This window comes from Schistocerca gregaria, chromosome 4 (assembly GCF_023897955.1).
Source record: "Schistocerca gregaria isolate iqSchGreg1 chromosome 4, iqSchGreg1.2, whole genome shotgun sequence".
NCBI classification, from domain to species: Eukaryota; Metazoa; Arthropoda; class Insecta; order Orthoptera; family Acrididae; genus Schistocerca; species Schistocerca gregaria.
In genome coordinates this window covers 327,202,857-327,229,652 of record NC_064923.1, presented here as the reverse complement: position 1 = coordinate 327,229,652, position 26,796 = coordinate 327,202,857, and the positions used below count along the sequence as shown (strand labels likewise).

General features: G+C 38.3%; 1 protein-coding gene across 1 annotated transcript in view; it reads right to left on the bottom strand.

Annotated features, from left to right (window-relative positions):
• The window catches only part of LOC126365740 (RNA polymerase-associated protein CTR9 homolog), a 105,827-nt gene that overhangs the window by 32,614 nt on the left and 46,417 nt on the right, over window positions 1-26,796 (bottom strand). The window contains exons 7-11 of the mRNA XM_050008190.1: window positions 25,099-25,218; window positions 24,597-24,907; window positions 5,365-5,573; window positions 5,104-5,285; window positions 485-665 (exon numbers count right to left, since the gene is read on the bottom strand). Of these exons, the coding sequence (XP_049864147.1) occupies window positions 485-665; window positions 5,104-5,285; window positions 5,365-5,573; window positions 24,597-24,907; window positions 25,099-25,218 (1,003 nt within the window). The remainder of the gene's footprint in view (window positions 1-484; window positions 666-5,103; window positions 5,286-5,364; window positions 5,574-24,596; window positions 24,908-25,098; window positions 25,219-26,796) is intronic.

Sequence of the window (26,796 nt, the reverse complement as noted above, 5' to 3'; positions counted from 1 at the left end):
AGAGATGGTTACTGGTTGCAACCTCATGCGACATACAGTTACAACACATGTTTGATTAACTAGTATGTTAGGAAAAGTTATAAAAGAAACAGTGAAGGAAAAGCAAAACAAGGTGCCTGCTCAACTATAGGTGCTCAGTACTGTAAGACATTGTGTGTCTTAATTTCATGCCCTGTAGCAGATATCAAAGAGAGTCACTTATAGCTAAACCTTAAATTACTCAAAGCTCTGGAATTGAAACTGTGAAAAATGTCAAAATAACAGAATAATACTAATAATCTAAAATGCATTTTAGGAACCCTACCTGTCTCCTACATCAGCGAGCAGTAATATTGTGGTGAGAAATCAGTATCGTAACTATACACAATCCTTTCATACTATTTCGTGGCATATGATGGCTAACTACAATTTCAACAGAAATATGTCAATTCACAAAAAATAAAATAAATTCATACATTGGACTACCAATGTGTGAAAAACATACCTATACCATTGGCAGCCCAAATGTTGCGAGGATCATTCCGAAGAACATTCTTGTACATAGCCAGAGCACGATCCTGATGTCTTCTCTCTCGCTCCTTGTCTCTGGTTGGCTGATGCAAAGTTTGCAGCCATACATTACCAAGAGCAATTAAGGAATATGCATCTGCTGATGTAGCAGGATTCTATGGAAAAAGGTTTCACTGTCAGAATCTTGGCAGTGTTAGATGTAATCATAAATGCACTCGTACAATTTACTGCATTCTTCGTGACACCAAATACCTAAAGGTCCAGTTAATAAAAGATCAACTGCTGACAGATCATAACTTTACCACTCACAATTAAATTTACTGGCCAGTGTAATAGATACTTCTTTAAAGTTATGATGCAGAGGTAGTAAAAAGTACAGTTAGATTTTTAACTTAAACTTCTGATATGTCTCTTCACCACCAATTTTGCCTCAATGTGTTCATTATGAACAACAGTCTAAAACTGCCCATACCATGTAGCATAAAGAACGTGGGCAACGGAATACCAGGAGCGGAGCATGAATAAATTTTGTCAGGCTTTATCACCAACAAGTGCATGATTTGTCAGATACCTTATGACTGCCACAGAAAATAGTGCAATGGCCTGGTACCAAAGCACGTCTTAGGTATACAGTCCTGCAGATTCAGTAGGGAAGTGAGTTAGTATTGTTTCAGCTCAGTATCACTTCTCATAGTTATCAATGATAATTTGAGGGCTGTTTTGGTATCAGGACAGGATACTCTAACCTTCTGTCCAGCTGCACAGTCAAAACATATTACCAGCAGCAGAGTTGATTTACAAATTTGCAAAGATGCACTTTTTTGAACAAACTGCCTTTATTTTGATTATTACATTTTTTTCCATGGGGCTTGTTCTCACATACATTTCTATCTTTGTATCTACGACTACAAATGTTTGTTGATCTGCGGATAGTGCAATACTTTCTTTAGCAGTTTCATTCAAATTCTGCAACAGAAAAATAATAGAGTAAGCTGATTGAAAGTCTTTGGCTTTTCTTCTCTTCCTTACACCAAGACAATAAGTGAAATTTCCTTTACAACACACACAGGTCATTTTCTCCAAATAAAGCTAACATCTAAATACTGTTGCGTGGCAGCTATAATTTTCTAACTGTAGATATGATGTCTGAGGGCATCATGACCACTTTTAATACAGCAAATATAAACATACTCTGTCTGGCTCACTTTTTATATATATTTGGATTACCAGTTTTGACCTTTGTTACAGATCATCTGCAGGGTGGGGATTCAGTCTTTGAACAAGCTATAATTTTCATCATGTTTCATAGGACTGGTGAATATTCTTACTAGTCTCTGTGCCTTAGCTGCAAAATACAAGATAGACCAAAGGCCTTATTACAGCAACTAGGACAAAAGTGAGAAGGAACAAATTTGAATAATAATGACTACTGTAGTCTGAGATACACAAGCAATTCAGAATACTGTGCATACCAACAAGCTGGAAAAGATCAAAAATCCTAATCCACTACAGTTCAAGCTTTTAACATCAGGATTATTCTGTTCAGTGAGTAGAGTGATCATACAACCGAGAAACATAAGAGTGTTTCCATAGGAACAATAAAATATTTAGGTGGTGGTAGCATAGACTAATTTGGGAAGAGGGCCATGGAATGCGTGCATTTTTTGTTTATTACATGTGTTGGTACTGCAGTTTCTATGGGTCCTTTTATCGAGTGGCACTTTGCTCTGAAGTTCAAGCCATAAAGTTGTGCTTGAGTTTACATAATCTAATTTTTCAACTGTGACAGTGATTTGTTGGGCAATTCTACTGTATCTTTAAAGCATGTCACACATATCTACAAATGATGGGTATTCAGATATGCAATTTGTGTAGATGTTTTACAACACAAAAGCTGCTGGTGCTAATTGTACTGAATAATGTACATGATTTTCTAACTGCACAATACCAGACTCGAGGGTGCTTACTCGCATTTTGACTACACTGTGTGACACTGATGCAGTGCCCAGCAGTCATATTTCATCTGAAAGTGCAAATGAAATGAGTGTTGAAGAAGCAGATGCTATTTATTTGGTAACCACAGTCCTCAAAAAACAATTTAATAGTTCTACATGTTTTGGTGTTCTACATACAAGAACATATGTGACATTACATATGTGGCCTCTATCCTTGTCATTTCCAGTGGGTACAACACCTAACAGAGGGGGACAAAGGTAAACAACAGGAATTTCATCATTTGCTACATGCAATTTGCTGAGTAAATCTGTGAATACTGCTTACTGGTGAAGTTATTTCCATTCATGACAGTGTGAATAAGACTCTTAACTAACATTGGTAGTCTGATGAAAACCTACATGCATTTGAGGAGCAAGTTTTTCAAGAACACTTTGCTGCAAATGTGTAGTGTGGTATGACAGACGCCTGTTGTGTTAACAGCACTGTCTTACACTGGTCCATCTTGAAAACTAGCTTCCAGCATTATTAGAAGATGTTCCCTTGGCTACAAGAATGGGTATGTTCTTCAAGTGTTATGGGGCCACTGTACATTCTAGTTGTCAGATGACACCATCTAAACATACTTTTCCCTGGAAGATGAACTGGGGAAGAAGGCCACAATTCTGGACCATCACAGTCTCCTGACCAAGCCCCTTTAGATTTTTGCCTATGGAGGTGGTTGAAAGGCGAAGTCTCCATACAAAAAGTAAATGCAAGAGACAAATTGATTTCACCTATTAAAAATAGTGTTGCCATTATAAAATAATGTCAAGATGATCTCACCAAGACATAAGACAAGAAAATTCGAAAGTGCTATGAAGTTTAGGTGGAATTTATGAAAATCAACATTGAGCTTTCGGTTTGCTTCAGATCTTGTGTAAACATTATTTGAGTTACATTCTAACAACTACATGTCTGTAACCAATAACAATTGGACAACAGTCGTACAGAATGTCTTATCTGAATTAGTTTATGCTACCACGTCTTTCTGAAACATCTTTTACAAACATTTTGCAGAAGAAGATGGGGCAGTTAACCAGAATTCCATACATTTATAGATTAACACAATGTGTTCACAGATATTGTCTAGAAGAAGAAGGGGAAGAGAGAGGGGAATAGGCAGAAGAGGAAAAAGAAAAAGAAGAAGGACTCAGAAGTGAGAAATGGTTCAAAACACACATTACCACAGAAATGCACCTATGATGAACAGCTTCCATCGATTTGTCAGAGGCACTTGCTATAAACTACTTGCACTTAATATGACCAGAAAAATAGTGTACTATATATGTGGCAGGAAAAAAATAGTTACTGAGGAAAGAGTTCTAGTTTCTGTAAGAATACTACTCATCTACTGCTATCTGCTTAACAAACATGTGGTTATATAGATTAATGTTGAAAAACAGCAGTTAATATGTAGTGACTGACGGGAGGCGTATTTAAATGATCATTACCTCTTAAAATGTTAACAGATATTTGTAAATACAAAACTCTAATTTTCAGGTAACCTACAAACGGAAAAGCTTGTCAGGTATACTTCTAATTTAGTTTTTGAATTTCTGGGGGCCAAATTTATATTTTATCATTAGGGAAATAATTTAAAGCTAATAATATGGGAAACTATTTGTTACACTATAAAAATGACAATGGTGAACAAGAACAATGTTGGCATGAAGCATCAATATTGTATAGTCACAAAAATTGAATTAAAAAAAAATATCACTACTCTTTTACTGAAGATTGTACAGATTTTTTTTTATGATTAACGTTTATCTGAAAAATTATTAGTCATTATACCTAGCAATGAACCTATATCATATACATTTGACCACTCTTATTAAACAGATAAACAATTAACAAAACAACCTTCTCTTGGAAACCAATAATACAAAATCTATGGTCATTGTTATGAAATGATACTGCAGTTATCTTCGGCAGTCAATGGGCTACATATTGACAAGTATTGGCAAGCTCAAAATGCAAGCTACATCATTTGAGGTAATGTTAATAATAAAGACATCAGAGACTGTGTATTTACTTTTACTCTGCTGGGTAAGGACACAAGTATGATTCACATTAAACTGGGAATCAATATGTTATTTGCATCGTGATCCACTGGAAAGCACAGAAGCTAAAAGAGGATACAAAATGCAGCAGCAAGCCACATAGGCCTCTGAATAATGGCACTTGGGCCACAGCACTGCTTCTGTTTGCTGTCGAGTTTGCTCATTAATATATCAAATAAATGCTAATTATCTCCACAGAGCAAATGTTGCAATGGCATTTAACTGAAGATCCACGTGATACTATAACTTCACAGTGTTCATAAGGGGAAATCTGTCAGCTTAACTGTTAGAATAGATAAAACCAATATTGATTTTTGCATGTCCATTAAAAAGAATAAGAATTTTTCATTTTTGTGACCACAGTGTCCACATTTGCTTTACAATTATTAAAGATTTAAATTCAGACTATGCAGCTACCGCTTGTATCACTAACAGTGGCAAAAGCCAGAATTTAAATACATTGATAAGTGAGAATTCTACTGCTACATGTCATCTGTTTTGTAATTTTATCAATTATCAATACTCATCCACTCACTTTAAGAACTCTTTCAAATTTCTTCTGGCCAGGACCCCACTCCATTTTTGCTAAATGCAAATTTCCCATCAATGACCACGCATCAGGATGCTCGTTGTTAATTCTCAGTGCTTCTTTGAACCAATCTGAAGACTCGTATATCTGGCCCTTGTCTCTTGCCATGCAGCCAAGACGTAAATAACCTGAGATGGGAATTGGTTACAAAATTTGTACATTGGCCAGTGAGACCCGTAAAAACAACTACAATAATTTTCCACATACAGTCTACATAATTTGGATGCTCCTTCAAGATGTCCTTATAAAGTTTTTCTGCTCGATCAAATTGACACAGCGACTCATATAACCTTGCTAAATTGTAGGTGGTTGTTACTGCTATTGCATTGTAATATTTAGGATCTTGCTCTGCTTCAATTTTAGATCTATTTAATGATTCTTCCAAGTTCTGTTTTGCTTCTTCCAAATTCCCTAACCTGGAAGAAAGAGATATTAGATAATATTTTTCACTATTACTACTACTACTACTACTACTACTACTACTACACACACACACACACACACACACACACACACACACACACACACACAAAACCTGCAACATTTTCAAAACAGTAAATTAAATGCGAGGAGTTAAATCTTTTATTACATCAGCCATGTAGAAAACATGATAACTACAAATAACACAAACAAATATTCCTTTACTGTTCATATTCAGTTTTCTTTGTGCATAACAATACATAAAACACAACAATGTACTGGAACTGGTATCAAATATCTTTATTCCTATTTCAGATTTATACCTTAGAAAATCCGTTTTACACAGGGCATGCATTTCCATACAATGACATACCACATATCTCAAATACATTTAACCCATATGTCACAAAGTGACTATTCTGTAATACATACTATAAACTGTGAACTTGAGAAACCCTACGCTAAACCAAAATTGAAGGAATATCGTCAGAAAATTCAATGCATGTTACATAACATTTATTTTTACAATTGTGTACATGTTATTTAAATGCTTCCTGTTGATTTTACTGCACTAAATAAAGCCCGCTCTATTTTACTTTTTATCATACAAAATCAGGTATTTTGTGCAGTTTTTTTAAATTGAACACACAAACTGTTAGAGAACTGAAGTTTACACCCTGAAAAATTATAGTATCTCTGTAGCTAGTAAATTTTAATATACAGCTAAATTCCAGGGTTTAAACTTGCACATAAAAATTGCACTCTACAGGTACAAAAAGAAAATGTGCTAAACTGACATTCAGTGCTGGGCTCTATGTTTTACTTTACCATCACTCGGAACATACTTGAATTTAACTAACCTTTCAAGTATTTTATTGGCAAAACAGAAAGGACTCCATCACCATTGTACTGAAGTTCTTCCTCGGAATGAGCCTTTGGCTTGCAGAACTGTAATCATTGGCTATCGCATCACCATATTTTTTGTCTATTTCTTGAGTTATATCATTGACATTTTCCTCCATTTAAAAACACCCCAACATGTGGTACCAATGAACAAAGAGGTGATAAAGCAACCAACAATAAGACATTTGCAGGGTTGGTGATTTAAAGTGGTCTGTGGTGGTGGTGGTGGTTGTTGGGGTGGGGTGGGGGGTTTAGAGAAACATACTGCTAGATTTGACCATTGAGAGACAGTTTGAAAATTCTTGTGTGGTAGGAAACAGAACGCTGAGTGAATTAAGGCTTAACACAGAAAAACAAATAAACAATGAAAATCCAGCTGTTTTGAGCCACCTGTAAACTTTTAAAATGCTGCAGTACCAACTAAAGGTGTTTCAAATTTCTATTTCATATTAACTATTTAAAGAAAGATCTTGTATTTTGTATTTTGTTTGCACTAGCACAGTCTAGATAAGAAGATAATATTGGCCAGTGAACTCTATTTGGAATTTAGGTGCTGATTACAGCTACCCTTCCTCCTTCCAAAGTGATTAGAAATTATCTTTCTCATGGGAGATATGCTTAAGAAAAGATCTCAGTCATTGAGAGAGGTATACAGAAGGATTTGGTATTGTAGAAAATGGGCTGATTAGAAATGTTTTTAATATTTAAATGACTTGTAAAAATAGAGACATTTCAGATCATCATAATAAATTCCCTCTTATTGCAAAAATGGAGGATCAGTGTGCGTGTGTGTGTGTGTGTGTGTGTGTGTGTGTGTGTGTGTGTGTGTGTGTGTGTGTGTGTGTGTGTGTATGTGTGTGGCGGGGGGGGGGGGGGGGGGTGAAATTAATGCTACTATTATGTCAGTGGTTAGTGAAAACTGTCAGTTTCACCTCATGTTCGCACTAACTACCAGAAAGTATATCGTTAGTAAAGCACAGAAATTGAAAATACAGACAACTCCAAAATCAGCTTAATATGTTTACATATAATATAAAATCGTTTGTATTGCTGTGATCCTGGATTTGAAACAGTTAACAACAGAAGTCCTGTATAGAAGTCAGCAAGGTGCTCCCACAAATCCCCTTCCATTCCCTTTCCTCTTTCAAAGATAAGCTAACTGCAGACATTCTTACACTAAAGCAGTCATTTATATCACAACGTGAGATGGTTTAAAATGATGTAGATATAGTTTTGGATATTAAGAGTGAAATAAATTCTTTTTCAAAGACACACTAAACAGAGACATATCACTCCATACAGCTCATTTTGCATGGCCTTGCAATGTTGTTAACATGTCCACAAAACTCCCTTGAACTTTCTGGAGATCCAATATTACTAAAATGAAATGCATTTTGTCCCTGCTGCAGTTAATGCATTCAATCATCATTTCTGCCACTTGAAAAATGAACAAGGATATCAGCCTTTCAGCTCAAGTAGCCAACACTACAAATTAAATACTTTAAATGGTGCAAGTTTAAATAGCAAATCAGGCCTTTAGAGACTACGGGGTGTAACACACACTATTCTTGTTTTGAGATATTTACTAGGATTCAATAGTACCTTTGTATTAGTTTTTTATCATATACAGGGTGTACATAAAGTCCATGAACACTTTCAATTATTTATTGCACAAGAACTAAACATTGTACAGATGTCATACATATTGCATTTAGAAGAGAAACTCTGAAAGTTTTTTTTACAAAGATTTGATATGCGAACCATGAGTGACCCATCAGACATCAATACAGTAATCGAATTCTTGCTACACCCATCCTAGCATGGCATCACTGATTGTGGCAATTGCTTCTACATCTACATCTACATTTATACTCTGCAAGCCACCCAACAGTGTGTGGCAGAGGACACTTTACGTGCCACTGTCATTACCTCCCTTTTCTGTTCCAGTCGTGTATGGTTCCCGGGAAGAACAACTGTCTGAAAGCCTCCGTGCGTGCTCTAATCTCTCTAATTTTACATTCGTGATCTCCTCGGGAGGTATAAGTAGGGGGAAGCAATAGATTCGATCCAGAAACGCACCCTCTCGAAACCTGGCAAGCAAGCTACACCGCGATTCACAGCGCCTCTCTTGCAGAGTCTGCCACTTGAGTTTGCTCAACATCTCCGTAACGCTACCAGGTTACCAAATAACCCTGTGACAAAACGCGCCGCTCTTCTTTGGATCTTCTCTGTCTCCTCCGTTAACCCAATCTGGTACGGATTCCACACTGATGAGCAATACTCAAGTATAGGTCGAACGAGTGTTTTGTAAGCCACCTCCTTTGTACATGGACTACACTTTCTAAGGACTCTCCCAATGAATCTCAACCTGGCACCCGCCTTACAAACAATTAATTTTATATGATCATTCCACTTCAAATTGTTCCGCACGCAAACTCCCAGATATTTTACAAAAGTAACTGCCACCAGTGTTTGTTCCGGTATTATATAATCATACAATAAGGATCCTTCTTTCCATGTATTCACAATACATTACATTTGTCTATGTTAAGGGTCAGTTGCCACTGCCTACACCAAGTGCCTATCCGCTGCAGATATTCCAGCATTTCACTACAATTTTCTAATGCTGCAACTCCTCTGTATACTACAGCATCATCCGCGAAAAGCCACATGGAACTTCCGACAGTATCTACTAGGTCATTTTTATATATATTGTGAAAAGCAATGGTCCCATAACGCTCCCCTGTGGCACACCTGAGGTTACATTAACGTCTGTAGACGTCTCTCCATTGATAACAACATGCTGTGTTCTGTTTGCTAAAAACTCTTCAATCCAGCCACACAGCTGGTCTGATATTCCGTATGCTCTTACTTTGTTTATCAGGCGACAGTGCGCAACTGTATCAAATGCCTTCCGGAAGTCAAAGAAAATAGCATATACCTGGGAGCCTGTATCTAATATTTTCTGGGTCTCATGAACAAATAAAGCGAGTTGGGTCTCTCACGATCGCTGTTTCCGGAATCCATGTTGATTCCTACAGAGTAGATTCTGGGTTTCCAAAAAAGACATGATACGCGAGCAAAAAAACATGTTCTAAAATTTTACAACAGATCGACATCAGAGATAGAGGTTTATAGTTTTGCGCATCTGCTCGACGACCTTTCTTGAAGACTGGGACTACCTGTGCTCTTTTCCAATCATTTGGAATGTTCCGTACCTCTAGAGACTTGCGGTACATGGCTGTTAGATGGGGGGCAAGTTCTTTCACGTACTCAGTGTAGAATCGAATTGGTATCCCTTCAGATCCAGTGGACTTTCCTCTGTTGAGTGATTCCAGTTGTTTTTCTATTCCTTGGACACTTATTTCGATGTCAGCCATTTTTTTCGTTTGTGCAAGGATTTAGAGAAGGAACTGCAGTGCGGTCTTCCTCTGTGAAACAGCTTTGGAAAAAGGTGTTTAGTATTTCAGCTTTACGCGTGTCATCCTCTGTTTCAATGCTATCATCATCCTGGAGTGTCTGGATCTACTGTTTCGAGCCACTTACTGATTTAACGTAAGACCAGAATTTCCTAGGATTTTCTGTCAAGTCAGTACATACAATTTTACTTTCGAATTCACTGAACGCTTCACGCATAGCCTTCCTTACGCTAACTTTGACATTGTTTAGCTTCTGTTTGTCTGAGAAGCTTTGGCTGCGTTTAAACTTGGAGTGAAGCTCTCTTTGCTTTCGCAGTAGTTTTCTTACTTTGTTGTTGAAGCACGGTGGGTTTTTTCCGTCCCTCACAGTTTTACTAGGCACGTACCTGTCTAAAACGTATTTTACAAGTGCCTTAAACTTTTTCCATAAACAATCAACATTGTCAGTGTCGGAACAGAAATTTTCGTTTTGATCTGTTAGATAGTCTGAAATCTGTCTTCTATTACTCTTGCCAAAAGATAAACCTTCCTCCTTTTTTATATTCCTATTAACTTCCATATTCAGGGATGCTGTAACGGCCTTATGATCACTGATTCCTTGTTCTGCACTTACAGAGTCGAAACGTTCGGGTCTGTTTGTTATCAGTAGGTCCAAGATGTTATCTCCATGATCTCTTCCAATATTCTCTACTGGAGATCTGCTACATCGCATGGTAGAGATGGGACATACACCAGATCTTCAATGTGTCCCCATCGGGGAGGCCATTTTGTGAACTGCAACACACCGAAAGCTCGCTCCGCACCTGAACTCGCCATATTTGAGACCAGCACTGACTATCGGCAAAATTACCATACTATGTTGTGGCAGTATACATGAAAAACAACAACTACTACAACTTTCAGGGTTTCCCTTCAAAATGACATATGTCAATGTTTTGTTCTTGTGCGATGAATAACTGAAAGTGTTGCCAGACTTTATGTACACCCTGTATGTTACTGGAATAGTTTTTTCTATCCCAAATTAACAATTTCAATACTTTTTTCCAATTACAACTGTGACATAAGGGCCAAAATGAAGTTACACCTCTTGTGATACAAACAAGTAAAATGTTTTTGCTATGAAAACATACTTGGCAGTCAATATTACTGCACTTACATAATCTTTGTTTCCTCATCATCAATACTATCACTTCCATTCACTGGCTTAACGTCTTCAGCATCATCAGATGGAAGCAGACTCTGAACGTAGTGGTGAAGAACAAGTGAAATGAAGAGAAAAAGTGCTTTCAAGTCGCTCTTCTCTTTTTTAACAGCCTGAGGTCTTTGGGCAGTGTTCCCAGAGGTGGTTGTTGTTGTTGTTGTCTTCAGTCTTGAGACTGGTTTGATGCAGCTCTCCATGATGCTCTATCCTGTGCAAGCTTCTTCATCTCCCAGTACCGACTGCAACCTACATCCTTCTGAATCTGCTTAGTGTATTCATCTCTTGGTCTCCCTCTACGATTTTTACCCTCCACGCTGCCCTCCAATGCTAAATTTGTGATCCCTTGATGCCTCAAAACATGTCCTACCAACCGGTCCCTTCTTTTTGTCAAGTTGTGCCACAAACTCCTCTTCTCCCCAATTCTATTCAATACCTCCTCATTAGTTACGTGATCTATCCACCTTATCTTCAGCATTCTTATGTAGCACCACATTTCGAAAGCTTCTATTCTCTTCTTGTCCAAACTAGTTATCGTCCATGTTTCACTTCCATACATGGCTACACTCCATACAAATACTTTCAGAAACGACTTCCTGATACATAAATCTATATTCGATGTTAACAAATTTCTCTTCTTCAGAAACGCTTTCCTTGCCATTGCCAGTCTACATTTTATATCCTTTCTACTTCGACCATCATCAGTTATTTTACTTCCTAAATAGCAAAACTCCTTTACTACTTTAAGTGTCTCATTTCCTAATCTAATTCCCTCAGCATCACCCGATGTAATTTGACTACATTCCATTATCCTCGTTTTGCTTTTGTTGATGTTCATCTTATATCCTCCTTTAAAGACACTGTCCATTCTGTTCAACTGCTCTTCCAAGTCCTTTGCCGTCTCTGACAGAATTACAATGCCATCGGCGAACCTCAACATTTTGATTTCTTCTCCATGGATTTTAATACCTACTCCGAATTTTTCTTTTGTTTCCTTTACTGCTTGCTCAATATACAGATTGAATAACATCAGGGAGAGGCTACAACACTGTCTCACTCCTTTCCCAACCACTGCTTCCCTTTCATGTCCCTCGGCTCTTATAACTGCCATCTGGTTTCTGTACAAATCTTAAATAGCCTTTCGCTCCCTGCATTTTACCCCTGCCATCTTCAGAATTTGAAAGAGTATTCCAGTCAACATTGTCAAAAGCTTTTTCCAAGTCTACAAATGCTAGAAACATAGGTTTGCCTTTTCTTAATCTAGCTTCTAAGATAAGTCGTAAGGTCAGTATTGTCTCACGTGTTCCAACATTTCTACGGAATCCAAACTGATCCTTCCTGAGGTCCGCATCTACCAGTTTTTCCATTCGTCTGTAAAGAATTCGCGTTAGTATTTTGCAGCTGTGACTTATTAAACTGATAGTTCGGCAATTTTCACGTCTGTCATAACCTGCTTTCTTTGGGATTGGAGTTATTATATTCTTCTTGAAGTCTGAGGGTATTTCGCCTGTCTCATACATCTTGCTCACCAGCTGGTAGAGTTTTGTTATGACTGGCTCTCCCAAGGCTGTCAGTAGTTCTAATGGAATGTTGTCTACTCCGGGGGCCTTGTTTCGACTCAGGTATTTCAGTGCTCTGTCAAACTCTTCACGTATAGCAACAATAAAGAAAATATATATTGCTACTTACCAAACAGAGGTGAATCACAGTCAGACATTATAAAGAACACTACTAAAATATAAAGCTTTTGAACAAGACTTCCTTCTGAAATAGGAACCCCCCCCCCCCCACACACACACACACACACACACACACACACACACACAGAGAGAGAGAGAGAGAGAGAGAGAGAGAGAGAGAGAGAGAGAGAGACTCACATATACATTGCCAGTGTCTACAGGTGCTGTGAGAGTTGTGTGAATGAGTAAGAGTTCTACTTCTGAGTGCCGATAATATTTCTAGTGTTATTTTTGACTGTACCTGCCTGTGACTCAATGCCTGCTCTATGTGGTAAGTAGCAATCTACCTTTCCACATCATTATTATTTCAGCCTGGACTTTCAATGCTTTGACTTTCTCGAGGTATTTTAGAGAAAATATGTATAGTTTTTAAATACTAGATCCACTAGTGAAATCCCATACCTGTGAAAGAGTTTCCTCAAAAAAAGAGTGTGAACGTATTACTCTTTCGATACTGCATCCTTTGTGATGATTGTGAATGTTTCTCATAATTATTTTTCTCTTGGTGACTGACTTTCAACACTTTTCCACAGACAAGAAAACATTGTTTGTCCCCCCCCCCCCCCCCCCTCTGACTTGGCAATAATACTGTACCAATCTTTGGGATAAAATATCTGTTGTAACTTCCTGTAGTTTTCTGCTTGGACAAAATCACCATTACTGGGGAGAGAGGAACCATCACTATCATGAACTTTTGGTCTTTGATTTCAGTATTATTCTTTTCACTTAAAACTTGTTTTATTGATGTCATGGCTATTCTCCAATTCTTGTTCTGTCCTGTAAAAGTATCACTATTTAGTACAAATGTTTTGTGGGCAGTCATCTTGTTTTGATGTATTTGACTAAAGAGGAATTCTTGAGATCCAGTCATTTTGATCCAGCAGTATATAAATCCTAATTTTGATGATAGCTCTTTGTAATCCAAACTATAAACATAGAAATTACAGCTGTAATAAGCTACTTGACATAGCAAGTCTAGGAAAGGAGAGTGTCCTCTCCAAATCAAAAATAAAGGCATAGGAAGAGCTATAATGAACTGATTCTTCAGTGTGCACTTTCATGGACTCCCGAGCATTTCAGCCTTACATAGATGCAATTTGTAGTCTTCCGAAGCTGTATCTTTGGTTGTTCATCTGCTGAATGCTTCAATTTGTTAGCAAAAGTATCACACTGTACAAAAGTGTTCTTGGGATAGCCAAGGAAATGCAAGTTGAACTCTGTGTTCTATTGTAAATGACTTCTGCAGCAGGCTCTTTTCCTTGACTTTTGAAATATTCTTTGTACAAATTATAGTCAAAAATTCAGATTTTCTAGAAAATATCTTCTGTTTGGGTTGTAGGATACTGCATAGTGTTACTGATGTGATGAAGAAGTAGTATGTGTTCACATACTATCACCATTTTTTCTTCTGAAGTTTTGTTGCCAGTAACTTAATTGCCTCATTTGTCTTACCTGGAGGCTCTGTAAGTTTTACCTTTTTTTGGCTCCATTCATTCTAACATCAGAGATTTTGAAGCATCCTAAAGGGATTTTTACATACTATTTCACTTCCTCCAGCTATGGTCACATGAAAAATGTTGATTTCCAACTGTCGGAATTTTACTGCCGTTTGGTGATCAATGTGGAGGCATTTTGTTTCATTTGGGCACATATCAATGTATAATTTATCAACAATTTTATGTCTAAGATGTGCTTTACGCTGGCAAACTAACACACACACAAGAAACTGTTAATTTTGATTTAAAGTAATATGATAATGAGAAAATATAGAACACTGAACAGCACTGGATGACAGTGTGATGGAAAATATTTACTACTGGATCCAATATAATCCCTAATAACTGATTCCAGGATGCTGTCTTTTATCACAATAACTTGTGAATCACACTGATCACAATTCATCCTTCTCAACTACATCACTTCATCTGTCAACAGAGAGCTGTCTTTGCTTACAGCATAAAATTGTGGTTCCTATGTGATTTACAAATTACACCATAAACAGAAATAAGATCTGGACTCCACTAAAAAATTACAAAATGTTGAGTTAAACTACTCTAGCTTTAAGGGGCTCAATTATCTCTCATTTTTCTGTACTTGGCAGATTGTCCTATGTATCTTTTACATTTATACCAAAATCATAAAATAGCACAAATGGCTGTTTTAACACATGTTAGAATAGCCAGATTAATTTTTCATGTTCTCTGCTTCTCTGCTATGGAAAAATAACTCTAATGGGCTGCTGTGACAGTAGGAGAAAATAGGAGAAAATGCAATGTCCATTATTAAAGCAGTTTGAAAGAAGTGTACTATTCAATGTCACAAACACAAATGTAAGAAATTTATGATTTTGGCACAGTGATGACACACAGGTTGCATGTATACTGAAATGCAGGGCGGTGTGATGTGGGACGGGCAGGTTGGGCACCATAACATAATAAGACAGTGGAGGCCTTGGGTGTACGGTGGGACACAGACAGCCAGCATACTTACACTTGTGACAGTCCCAATATGGGATTTTCTCCTGTTGGTAGTACCAATACTACCCCCTTTCTGGAGCAATAGATGACAAACACGACTGCAAATGAAACTGCAATGTGAGGCTCTTCCTTCTAGAACTACAGAAATCATATTCGATTTATACTTGCAGTAAAAGTTGAAGCGAACTATAGCTGTACTACAATTGATGTAGGCACAATGGGTGGATACTGAGATTTTTTTTGGATTCCATCTGATTAGTTTATTTCTTTAGTTATCCTTTGCCGTATTGAGTGTCTTCTTCAAATAATCAGAATGACCTGCATTGTGCAGAAGAGTTTGGACACACCAGTCCCACTAATTCTTCTGGCAGCATATACAATAACTGGAAAGCAGACGCTCTGTGGTATGCAGGAGGCAAGAAACTGCCACTAAACGAGTCCTATGCAGCTAGATGCACAGGTAGCTGACCTGCACAGCAATTTGCACTGTCATTAGAGAGCAAGTGTCACACATTACAGGTATATGTTAGTTGCTTCCTAGTGTATACATGGTTGTGCTGCATAATGTTAGGACAGACAATGTGTAACATTTGTGTTTTTAGTATTCTTTTGACTGACCTCAGATTACCATGCAAGCATGGATATGCTGCATAAATTGGTTAGATGCCATTGCTAATTTTCTTATTTGTGATGACAATAATATATTTTGTTGTTATTTGCATCCCATCACTCATAAAAACGCAAATGAGAACAGTTTACCTATTCATATATGAGCTCAGTTTTACTGGAAGCTCACTTGTCCACTTATCAATTCCTCAGGATTTACCTGATAAATTTTAGTTTTCAAGCTAGACTGAATCAACCAAATATGATGCTGGCTATTGTTAATTGTTGTGGTAATACCAGCCATTCATGTTACACAACTTAATTTTTCTTTTGTTCGGCAGTAATACAGATACTTACAATCAGGATGAAGAAAACCTAAGTAAAAATGTAACAGAACAAGGCAAATCAGCGTGGTTTTCATCAAAGACTAAATGTGTTAATAATTAGAAATTACTTTGAGGCTGTGAAGAGGGTGTCAGAAGAGCTAGTGTGGGTTACCCGGGTGCCAGAAGCCATTTCCACTGGTTCTCCCAGCACCAGTGGTCCTGTGCTTCTGCCATGCTACATCATGTTGTGGAACATCACAGGGCATCGTATCCTGCTGGGCAACCAGCGACGCAACACTGACAACAGCAGTAAGTCCTTGGAGGCTGAGTGGAAGGTTACGTAGTATGAGACTGTTTAGAACAAGCAGTATGGCTCTCAATATGAAAGTAAAGGTTACATCAGAGGGGCCTGAAATTAATGTAAGTATTTCTTATGGTAATTGTCTAGAGACTGAGGGAGAGTTTTGAGGCATCTGCAGTGTAATTTAATTGGGTACAGTGCTCTATGTGCTGAGTCAGCACGTGTGATATGCCACCCAAACATAATTTACCTGTCCCCTATTCAAGGGACTGCTGAAAGAGTGCGTGGGTAGTATGCTGAAATAAGAACAATGTGTGAATGAATGCAAAGTGATTAGAGACCCAATGGCTCTTTGGGTACTGTTTTCCCTTTCTACTCATTTCCTGGCGTCCTAGTACTTAGGCTTTGCAATGTCCAATACAGAGAGCGAGAAGGTGATCAATAAAAGGTAGTCCAACATTTGCTGGATCAAATAGTTCCAGTCATATTGAATTGACCAAGCAACTACGTTTGTTAAGGGAAGAAAGCAATCCTCACCTATGGTATCAACACCCATAATACATGCTTGAAGGTCTCTCGGGCATACAGCTGGGTTGACTGGTTGTTGTAGAACGAATTTTTGGCAGCGTAACGTGCCATCATCATCAGGTTACTCCTGTTGACTGACGTCCTAGGCCGGTGGGTGGTGTGGTATATATACCTGTCGCCTCTCCCCTCCACTGACTCCGCGTATGGACCGAGGGACGTGAAGGCCACGGTGGTGGGGGTAGCTTGCGCTGACGAGATGACTGATGGGCATCAGTATGCATGCCGCCTTTGGCGGGTGTTGTGCCCTGTTTCCGCTGCTCCTGCAGAACTTTTATTGCTGGATTTCACGCTTGGCTGAGTTGAAATCCGTTGTCCTTGTTAATAAGGTTCTCGTGCAGCCGGATTTCAATTGTTTCTTTGTATACACAGCCCCAAAAGCGGGATGTGTTGTGCAGGACTTCTGTGTTCTCGTATTTCATACGGGTATGTCGTCCTAGAATCCTGCCTATTTTCCCAGATACATTGCCCGTGTATTGTATGTAGGCTGTCCCTTTCTGTGGATCATCATCAGGTGTCGACTGTAGTGTGGTCTTCTGCTTGAAGGCGCGTTGAATTTGGCGGTCACTATAGCTGTTCTTCTGCAACACATCCTTGGTCTAGCACTTTATACTCTACTCCAGGAGAAAATACAAAGCCCTGTGGGAGTTACAGTGATAAAGCATCGTGTGCTGACAGTCTATAATTTACCGAAGAATGGTGTTCTGTAAATTTAGAGGTAAACAACACAAATTAAGAAATAACGTCAAGCCTAGAGAACTTACCAGACAAGTGCTGAAACATGTCTTGTGATCATAAAATATTGTGTTTCATGAAAGGCAATTTGTAAAATTCTCTTAAAGCTGTCAAAATAATTGAAACAAAACATTTTATTCAATACTACAGACCAAATTTGATTGGTTCATCATTTTCAAGTGAACATTTACACACATTTGAAATATAGCATTAACAGATCTTACATTATGTCATAAAAGGCACAGGACATAAGAATATTCTAAGAGCTTTGGAATTCTGTAGACCTCATTAAAATGCATAATTTGGCTTAAAGCGCACATTTGTATGTCCAGATTCATGCTGAAGTAGGCCCCTACCTGGTATTACACTTTTCAGCATGGTTTTCAGCATGGTTTTCAGAATGCCAGTTTTCTTGGATACAAGTACTTTTTTACCTCAAGTGTCGTTCTTTATTGTGGCATTATGCCATATATGTCAGAAGATGAAAATGTGCACTTGAAAGTAGCTAACAGTGTGGAATGAAACACTTCGCTTCAAATAAACTGGCTGCCTCTGAGGAAAAGATTAATAAAAGCCAAATTTCTGCCACAAACCAACAAAAATAACTTCATCGTTCTGCACGATGATTAATGCTGGATTGCCAATAATATGGAAATAAAATAAAATAAGGAAACAAACTTATAACATATTTTAGTCTTCCATAATTACCTGAATTTATTTCAATTCACTTGATAGCTCCCAGTCTCAGAAAGCTGTTTTGTTTTTATTTGACATGAGAGCTGTAAACTAAGAGAAAACAGCAAACTCACAGAACATAAACATGGATCATGTGGACACTAACCTAACCTAGCCCCCCCCCCTCCCCCTCCGCCCGCTACAACTCTACTACTTTGTAGAAGCACGAAATTGGCAGATTGGTGCACTACAAAAAAATTTCTGGCTAGCATCTGGCTGCTTGCTTCCTCTGCTTTAGCTGACAGCCTCACTCCAAGTAGCCAGAGGCAGAAGAGGCACTAGTCATACATGTCTTCAGCTCTGTGCATGCACATGAACACTCTGGCAACTGATCAAACGAAACTAATGTAAACTGTTGTGACATTACATTCACTGAAAGGAGTTTTCTCTTAGAAAGTATTGCATAGTTTTCAGCCTAAAGTCTGACACACTTTCCTGTCAGTGTATGCTTCTAGGCGCACTGTGTTTTGTTGTAAACTGCGGATTTTCCTTGTAATTTAAGTTCAATTTTTTTGTTTTCTCTTGTTTATGTTTTATTGTTGCTTGTTATTCTGCAGATGTGGGCTAATATAAATATCTTTGTTAGAGTATCAGTTCTTATCAGTCAAAATTACAAAAATTTAACTGAAAACTAAAACAATGAAGAATTCTCGGAATTCTAAAAATCCCCAGACTTTTCCAGTTTTCTCCCAGATGAAAAAATTCTCTGGTTTTTCCCGAGGTCTACACCGCCTGTAGTTCATTTCACCAGAACATTAGGGGGCTGAAAATGATGTAGATGAGCTGCTTGTACGTCCAGAAGATGTGGAAAATTCTAAAGTGATGGAGAAGTTAAACATAAGGGATAATAGACTAGCATCATATTGGTCTGAAGTGAAGATGGAAAAAGGAGTTGCACCATTTATAAAAGTTGGGCTTAAAGTCCAAAGTATTGATACAAGCAGTTTTCATGTAGATCAGACCTAGAAGCAGGTGCTTGTGAGCTGTTACTTCAGAATATACTTCTCTTGGGATTGTAACAGTCTACAGATCCTCTATATGAAACTTTAACTTGATGATGATGATGATGATGATGATGAGTCCCATACTTCTTTACAGAGCATAGGGGAGCGACGCGGGAGACCCGTGCCGCCTTCCTAGGCAAGGTCCTAGTGGATGTGGTTTGCCATTGCCTTCCTCTGACTGTAATGGGGATGAATGATGATGATGCAGACGACACAACAACACCCAGTCATCTCGAGGCAGGAAAAATGCCTGACCCTGCCGGGAATTGAACCCGGGACCCTGTCCTTGGTAAGCGAGAACGCTACCGCGAGAGCTGCGGACAACTTTAACTTATTTGTGAGAAATCTAGATGTATTATCAAACTACCTATCAGACAAGAAGAAATAACTAGTAGGTTATGGAGAGTTCACTGTAGATCTCTTAAAAGATTCTGATTGTAAAAGTGAACTAGACTCACTATTTGGTCATTTCAATTTGATTTGAGTGGTAAATTTCCTAGCTCAGGTCCATCAAAATAGCAGGACCCAGACTGATCAAATTTTTACACAAAGTCCTCAGACAAAAAAGTTAATGTGTACCCAACTGTTAAAGGACTATCTGACCATGACCCACAATAAAAGGGAAGAAACAATGTAGCACCCTACAGCACCAGTAAAGCTGTATGGCATGAATGGCTGGGCGACTGAACAGCAGGTTCAGCCTCCTAATTTGAAACGTTTTTCCTATCCTTCATGTCCACAGGCACCTTTCCTTCACCAAGCAGAAGACCTGTGTGCGTAAGTGTTATCTGTTAAATGTAGATGACTGTATGAGTGTGTGTCTATAATGTAACGCCATATTCATGTTAGAGCTGATCAATGAGCACCAAAGGGACCACCAAACTTAACGACCCATCTGCAGGATGGATCATCACCCACAGTGTCGCAAGCCCTCACTTCATGACACACTGGAGATAGGTTTGGAATTTAAGCCAGGACATTGGCACAGAAATGAATGATCAGACACTTCATGCCGCTACCCGCCCTGTCCTCTCTCCCATGAAGACAAAAAAAAAATGTCAACAGCTCGTGGCATACCCAGACGGTCACCCATTCATGTACTGGCCAAGCCTGATGGTTGTGATCAGATGGGAGGCGGTGTATCCAGCTCGGCAGAGCCATTGCTACGTTACAGCTCTGTGGAATGTTCACACACAGTAGTGAGCAGGTTACAATGTTTTAACAGTAAGATCAAAGCGGTGGGTACTAGATGAGTGTGTGTGTGTGTGTGTGTGTGTGTGTGTGTGTGTGTGTGTGTGTGTGTGTGTGTGTGTGGATAAATTTATGTCTACATCCGAAAATAGCTTTCCTAAAAAGTTATCCAGAAAGTCCATTAAGAAAAAAAGTAAGCTTGGGATAATTAAAGCAATTAAAATGTCATGTAAGAGGGAGAGGGAATTTATATGGAGACCAGAATAAATCTAGGTCCATTGTTACTTGCATTCTTTAAGAAGTACTGGAATATTTTAAAAGGAGTCATTACAATGTCCGGAAATATGCATATCCTGCCAGAAAATAAAATGCAGATAATAAGATTAAAACTATATGGGATACTGTGAAACAGGGGACAGGAAAATCAAACCGTGTACAAGATACCACAACAAACTAAATAGCAATGTTCTTACTGATAATTCTTAAGTTGCAAGCACTTTTTGAATAACTTTCTAAATGTAGCAGCAAAAAAAGGATTCAATAGTTTAGTTGAAGAAGCAAGAGAATACATTAGCAATGTCATTTCACATAACTAAGCATCTAGAAGCAGCACCAACATGCTTCACTTAAATTTATAGAAATATAAAAACTCTTAAAAAGTCAAACCTCATACTTCAAAAAAGAGAATACAAAAAGTTGTGCTCAATAAGTCTAGCAATACTGAAAGGAGAGAAATTTTAGTGACTGGGGAAGAATCACAATGGAAAGTTAAATTTGGATCCACTCCTATTCCTTATATATGTGAACGACCTTTCATTTATCAAACGTTAGGCAGAATTGGTACTTTTGCAGATGATACTACTGTTTTCATCAGTGCTTTTTTTCTAGAAAAAAGTTTGAGGGTTATGACACTGGTTATAATGCAGTAAAAATTACTAATAACTGAATCATGAGATATCACCCATCTGCTTTTAGCCATGTCATCAACATCATCATCATGTAGCGGTACTGTAGAGACATCTATCTGTAGCTCGGTGTTTGACCTTACACATATCCATTTAGCACTACCATCACCCACTATTAGTGGGTGAGGGCACTACACGTTTGTTGAACTGGCTGCCAGTCAGTCAGTTGTCGAGAACGGTTGCCGCAGCTTCGAAATGCTTGAAACAGTCAATGACACTGCTTTTCCCAACAAAAACTGCACTGGCATCATTCGTATTGTAATTACCAACACCAAAAAATGAAATAAAAAATTTACGTCTGTGAAATAAATCTTTGGCACTCTTCCAAGTTCTCAATAGCGTAAAAAAATTATTTCGTCAACAAAAAAGTTTAGGGGTATACATCCCCCAGAAAAGTAGGGCTGGTTTTAATAAATCTCATCAAAGAGAAAGCAACAGAATACTTTGTAACAATGTTTTTCAAAGCATTATTCAGTGGTTCTCTGAAAACTGACTTTCCCTTATTTTGGGAAAATACACTACATCCACTTATGTAGAACAAAGAGATATATCAATAATTTACATAGCACACAAAGAGGAGTCAGTGAACAGGGCAGAATGATCTAAATTTTTGGGTGTACATACCAATGAAAAGAAACTGGAGGAAGATACTACTGAGCTGATCATGAAACTAAGTTCAGCTACTTTTGCTAGTCTTAAAAACAAACAAATCAACCTCTATCAATATTTAGCATATTTCCACTCAATAATGTCTTATGGAATTATTTTCTGGTTTAACTCATCACTTAGAAAGAAGGTATTGATTGCACAATAGCAAGCAGTAATAATAAAACCTGGTGTTCACCCATGGTCATCACCTAGGCACCTACTCAAGGAGTTCGGCATTTTTGCTGCACCATAACAATACATAAATTGCCTAATGAAATATGTCATAAATAATCACAATTTAAGAATAATAGTGATATCCATAACTACAACAATAGAGGAAAAAAATGACCTTTGTTACCCATTATTAAAGTTGACAATGGCTCAGATAGGAGTTCAATATACTAGGACAAATAGGAGGGGCAGGGGTGGAGGGAGAAAGGTGCAAGGGAAAGGTTACAACTATCTCATATCCGCCCATCTGTAAGGGCAGTAACAATAAACCAGATGCAAAACAATCCCTTATCAGCTGTTTCTGATTTTTAAAGCCCTGAAAAACGTTCAAGTGATTGTGTCTCCAATGCCATAGTGCGTGCGCGCGCGCCCCCCCCCCCCCCCCCCCCCCACACACACACACACAATTGTGGCATGAACAGGATGATATAGTTGTTACTGCCTTGGCCTCAGCCTCAGCTGGTTTTGGAATGAAATGTCTGTTCTGCATAAAGGGTAGAGGGGAGTAGTGCCAACAACTTTCAGGGATGAAGTTTCACCTTCTGAGTCATTGCCTATCCTCAGATTCAATCTGACAACTCAAAGAAGTTATGATACAAAGAAAATAGGTCAGACCATTAAACATGCCTGGATTGCTCAGTGTTACTCATTGCAGCAAAGGTCTGTGCTCAGGTCCCAGCCTGGCACACCGTTTTAATGTCAAGCAAGTTCTTTATGGCAAGCTTGCTATAGTGTCGAAGTTTAATACATAAAACAATATTGGGAGGCAGGTTACAGCTTAGTATCTTGTTGATATGGAAATCATAAGACTGGAGTACTAGTTCCCTCAGACAATGATATAGCTCAGAATCTGTCGTGACTCATCAGAAGGAACCATCCCTGCAATTGTCTGCAGTCACTAGGGAACTAAAAAAATGTTAAGATGGATGAAACTGAGTTGAGACCAGCTCTCTTAAAAAATCAGTTCCATGCTTTAAATGTGGAATCATCTGAATTTTTCACAGAAAGTCACAGATTGTGACTAAAGAATAAAAGTTATTATATCACCTATATTTACCGAACAGCTAACCCAGTTCATGGCATTTGGTGCTAGTTGTCAGTTGTTCAGCTAACATCAAACAAAAATTTGATTTTCAATATTTCATATATGGTAATTATTGACCAAATTTAAAAAAAATGAAAATATCATAATCTACTAATTATGAGGTATATTCTTCTGTTAAAGGTTGCACACAGTAAGAGAAGTATTACAGTTAGAAACTGTGTATTTCTTGAGGCAGCGTAACTCAACCGCCCATCAATACCTACACCACATTCATCGAGTATACGAAAATGAGAGTACTTATTGATTTGCATAAAAACTTTACACATGATTTCAAACCTTTTCAAAACTTTTTTCTTGCTTACATGCTAAATGTCAAATAACACGTTAATGCGTTTGTAAAGCAGTCAGTAATTTGAAGCAGTTTTATACAAGGGAGTTGATTCTTTAAATTATCAGGGGCTACTGGTATTTCGTAACCTGGCAAGCAGGCACAGGCACAAGCACATCACGAACATTGTATTGTAAAATTACAGGGAGCGAAATGGTTCAAATGGCTCTGAGCACTATGCGACTTAACATCTGAGGTCATCAGTCACCTAGAACTTAAGACTAATTAAACCTAACTAACCTAAGGACATCACACACATCCATGCCCAAGGCAGGATTCGAACCTGCGACCGAAACAGCAGCGCAGTTCCAGACTGAAGCGCCTAGAACTGCTCGGCCACACCGGCCGGCCCAGGGAGCTAATTTCAGACTTAAAGCTAGGAGGTGGACCTTGACACATGGCCCGTATTGCACCACAGCCAACACAAGATCAAGCTGTCATTCATTAGTGCACTTACTCCACAGCGGAGTTCTGTTCTGTTGTTTGCAAATCAAATACTGCAATCTACAATTAAGTATTATACCTGTAGTGCAAAGCTCCAACATTGTTTAAAATTTCTGGTGGTATCTCTGCTTGTACTTTGTCTTTAAGTATTTTGGTTGCTGTTCCATAAGCATTGAGAGATGCCTGCAAATCAGACTGTTCCAAGATCTGTGCAAGTTCAATCCAAGCTTCAATGTCATCTGGGAATTGTTCTGTTACTTTTCGAAGGTGACTCTTGGCAATATCACGTTTTGACTGACTTGTTGAATTTGCATACAGTGAACCCAAAATCTTCATTGTCTCATAATTTCCAGGTTGGGCTTTAAGCACTTTCTCAAAACACTGAGCTGCCTGTAAGAAAAGTATTTATATTCAGTTATGCAAAGACTAAGACTTTCTTCATACTGACAGTCTTAACTTCAAAATATTTACAATAATATGAATGCACAAGTTACATATAATTCAGTGTCAAGTTATAGTTTTTATGTGACAAGTCAGCTTCCTTTCAGCACATTTTTTTTCTGTCTGCTGATCTAACTTACATTTTCATTGTCCTCCCTGTAGATGTACATCTGTCCAAGGCCGAAGTGTGGAAGAACAAAGGAAGGTGGAGCAAACTGGGTCGCCTGATAGTAGTACTGAAAGGCTTGGTCATAATCTCCCTGCCAAAAACAATCAAAAGAACATAACTCACATAATCGTAAATTATCAACATTAAAGAAAAGTTTTAAAGGTTTCCACCACAAAATTAACAGATTTCTCTGGTCTTATGCTTCTCGTGTCTTTTTTGCCATTACATAAATTATATTCTACGCCACCTATTTCCTGAATTACACGTTAGGAAGTTAAAATACTATCATTAAAGCAAAAGTACCGCACAGTGACTACTGCTTTCTGTACCAAATAACTATGTCTTTTTGTGGCTATTATCATATAATCAAATTATTTTGCTCTTGTACATTCATTTAACAAGCAGCATACAGCACAGTTACATAGATACCAGCAAGAATGAACGACAATGAAATCAAAATTGTGCCGTGCAACACATGAATATAAAGAAGTATATGCAAAAACAATAGCGCTAATATCGTTAATGTATTCTTAATGTAAAAACAATGCAAAGACAGAAGAGTGACCACAGAAATAACCAAGTATCAAACTGCACTGTATTGAACACTTCTTTGAATGATTTGCCGCAGTAGTAGAGGTACGAAAATAAAAAAGGTTCCATTTCTGACTTCGTAAAATAGGAAAAATTTAAACCTTTCTCAAGCACCTTTGGCACCAATAAGATTCTGCAAAATATTGGATATTCGCTATAAGCAGGATTACCAGCTTTGTCGGACAGTGTGCTCTCTTTTCTTTTTGGGTGTAAAAAGAATTAGGGTCATACCCACACATGCCACAACCATAGAACACGAAGACAAAAAAGGAGGTAGAAATGACTACACATTAAGCCCAATTGATAGAAGGAAAGACAGCTAAAAACAGGGAGTTAGAGAGACGTCCATAAAATACACCATAAAGAAATGGAGGTCCTGAGCTAATAATTAAATGTCCATCATATTGTCCATAAAAAGCAAAAAGCCCATGCACTGTTTGATAAAACAGCTGATAACTCAGATGGTAAACCTAAATGAGAAGATAAGTGGTTAAAAACAGGGCATTCCATCAGGAAATGGTAAACCGTCAAAGGTTGAGGACAAGAAGTATAAAGTGGTGGGGGATCACCACTTAACAAATGATGTGGGCTAAAAAGACAGTGCCCAATATGCAACCTAGCGAAAATAATCTCCTCGCAGAGAGAGGAGGTCGTCCAAGCTGCTGGGAGAGGTTTAATTCCCCAGAACTTTTTCCCAGGAAGCAAGGACCAATGGTGACGCCAAAGTGACACCACCTGCTGACAGACAGCAAAACGGAGATCATCGGAGGGAATGAAAGAACTATCAGGCCGGGGTACTAGGACTGCAGCCTTGGCAGCAGCTCAACAGCCTTGTTTCCCATGAGACCAAAGTGACCAGGGACCCACATAAACATCACAGTGGTTCCATCAAGAATGTGTACGTGACAGCTCTCTCAGACTTGTTGCACTAAGGGATGGACAGTGTACAGCTCACAGAAGCTCTGAAGGGCACTGGGAGAGTTGGAGCAATTGAAAAGTCTGTGTTGCCTAATACAGAGTGAAGAGCTCTGCCGTACATACTGAGTAGTGTTCATGAAGCCATTACCGAAAAACATCA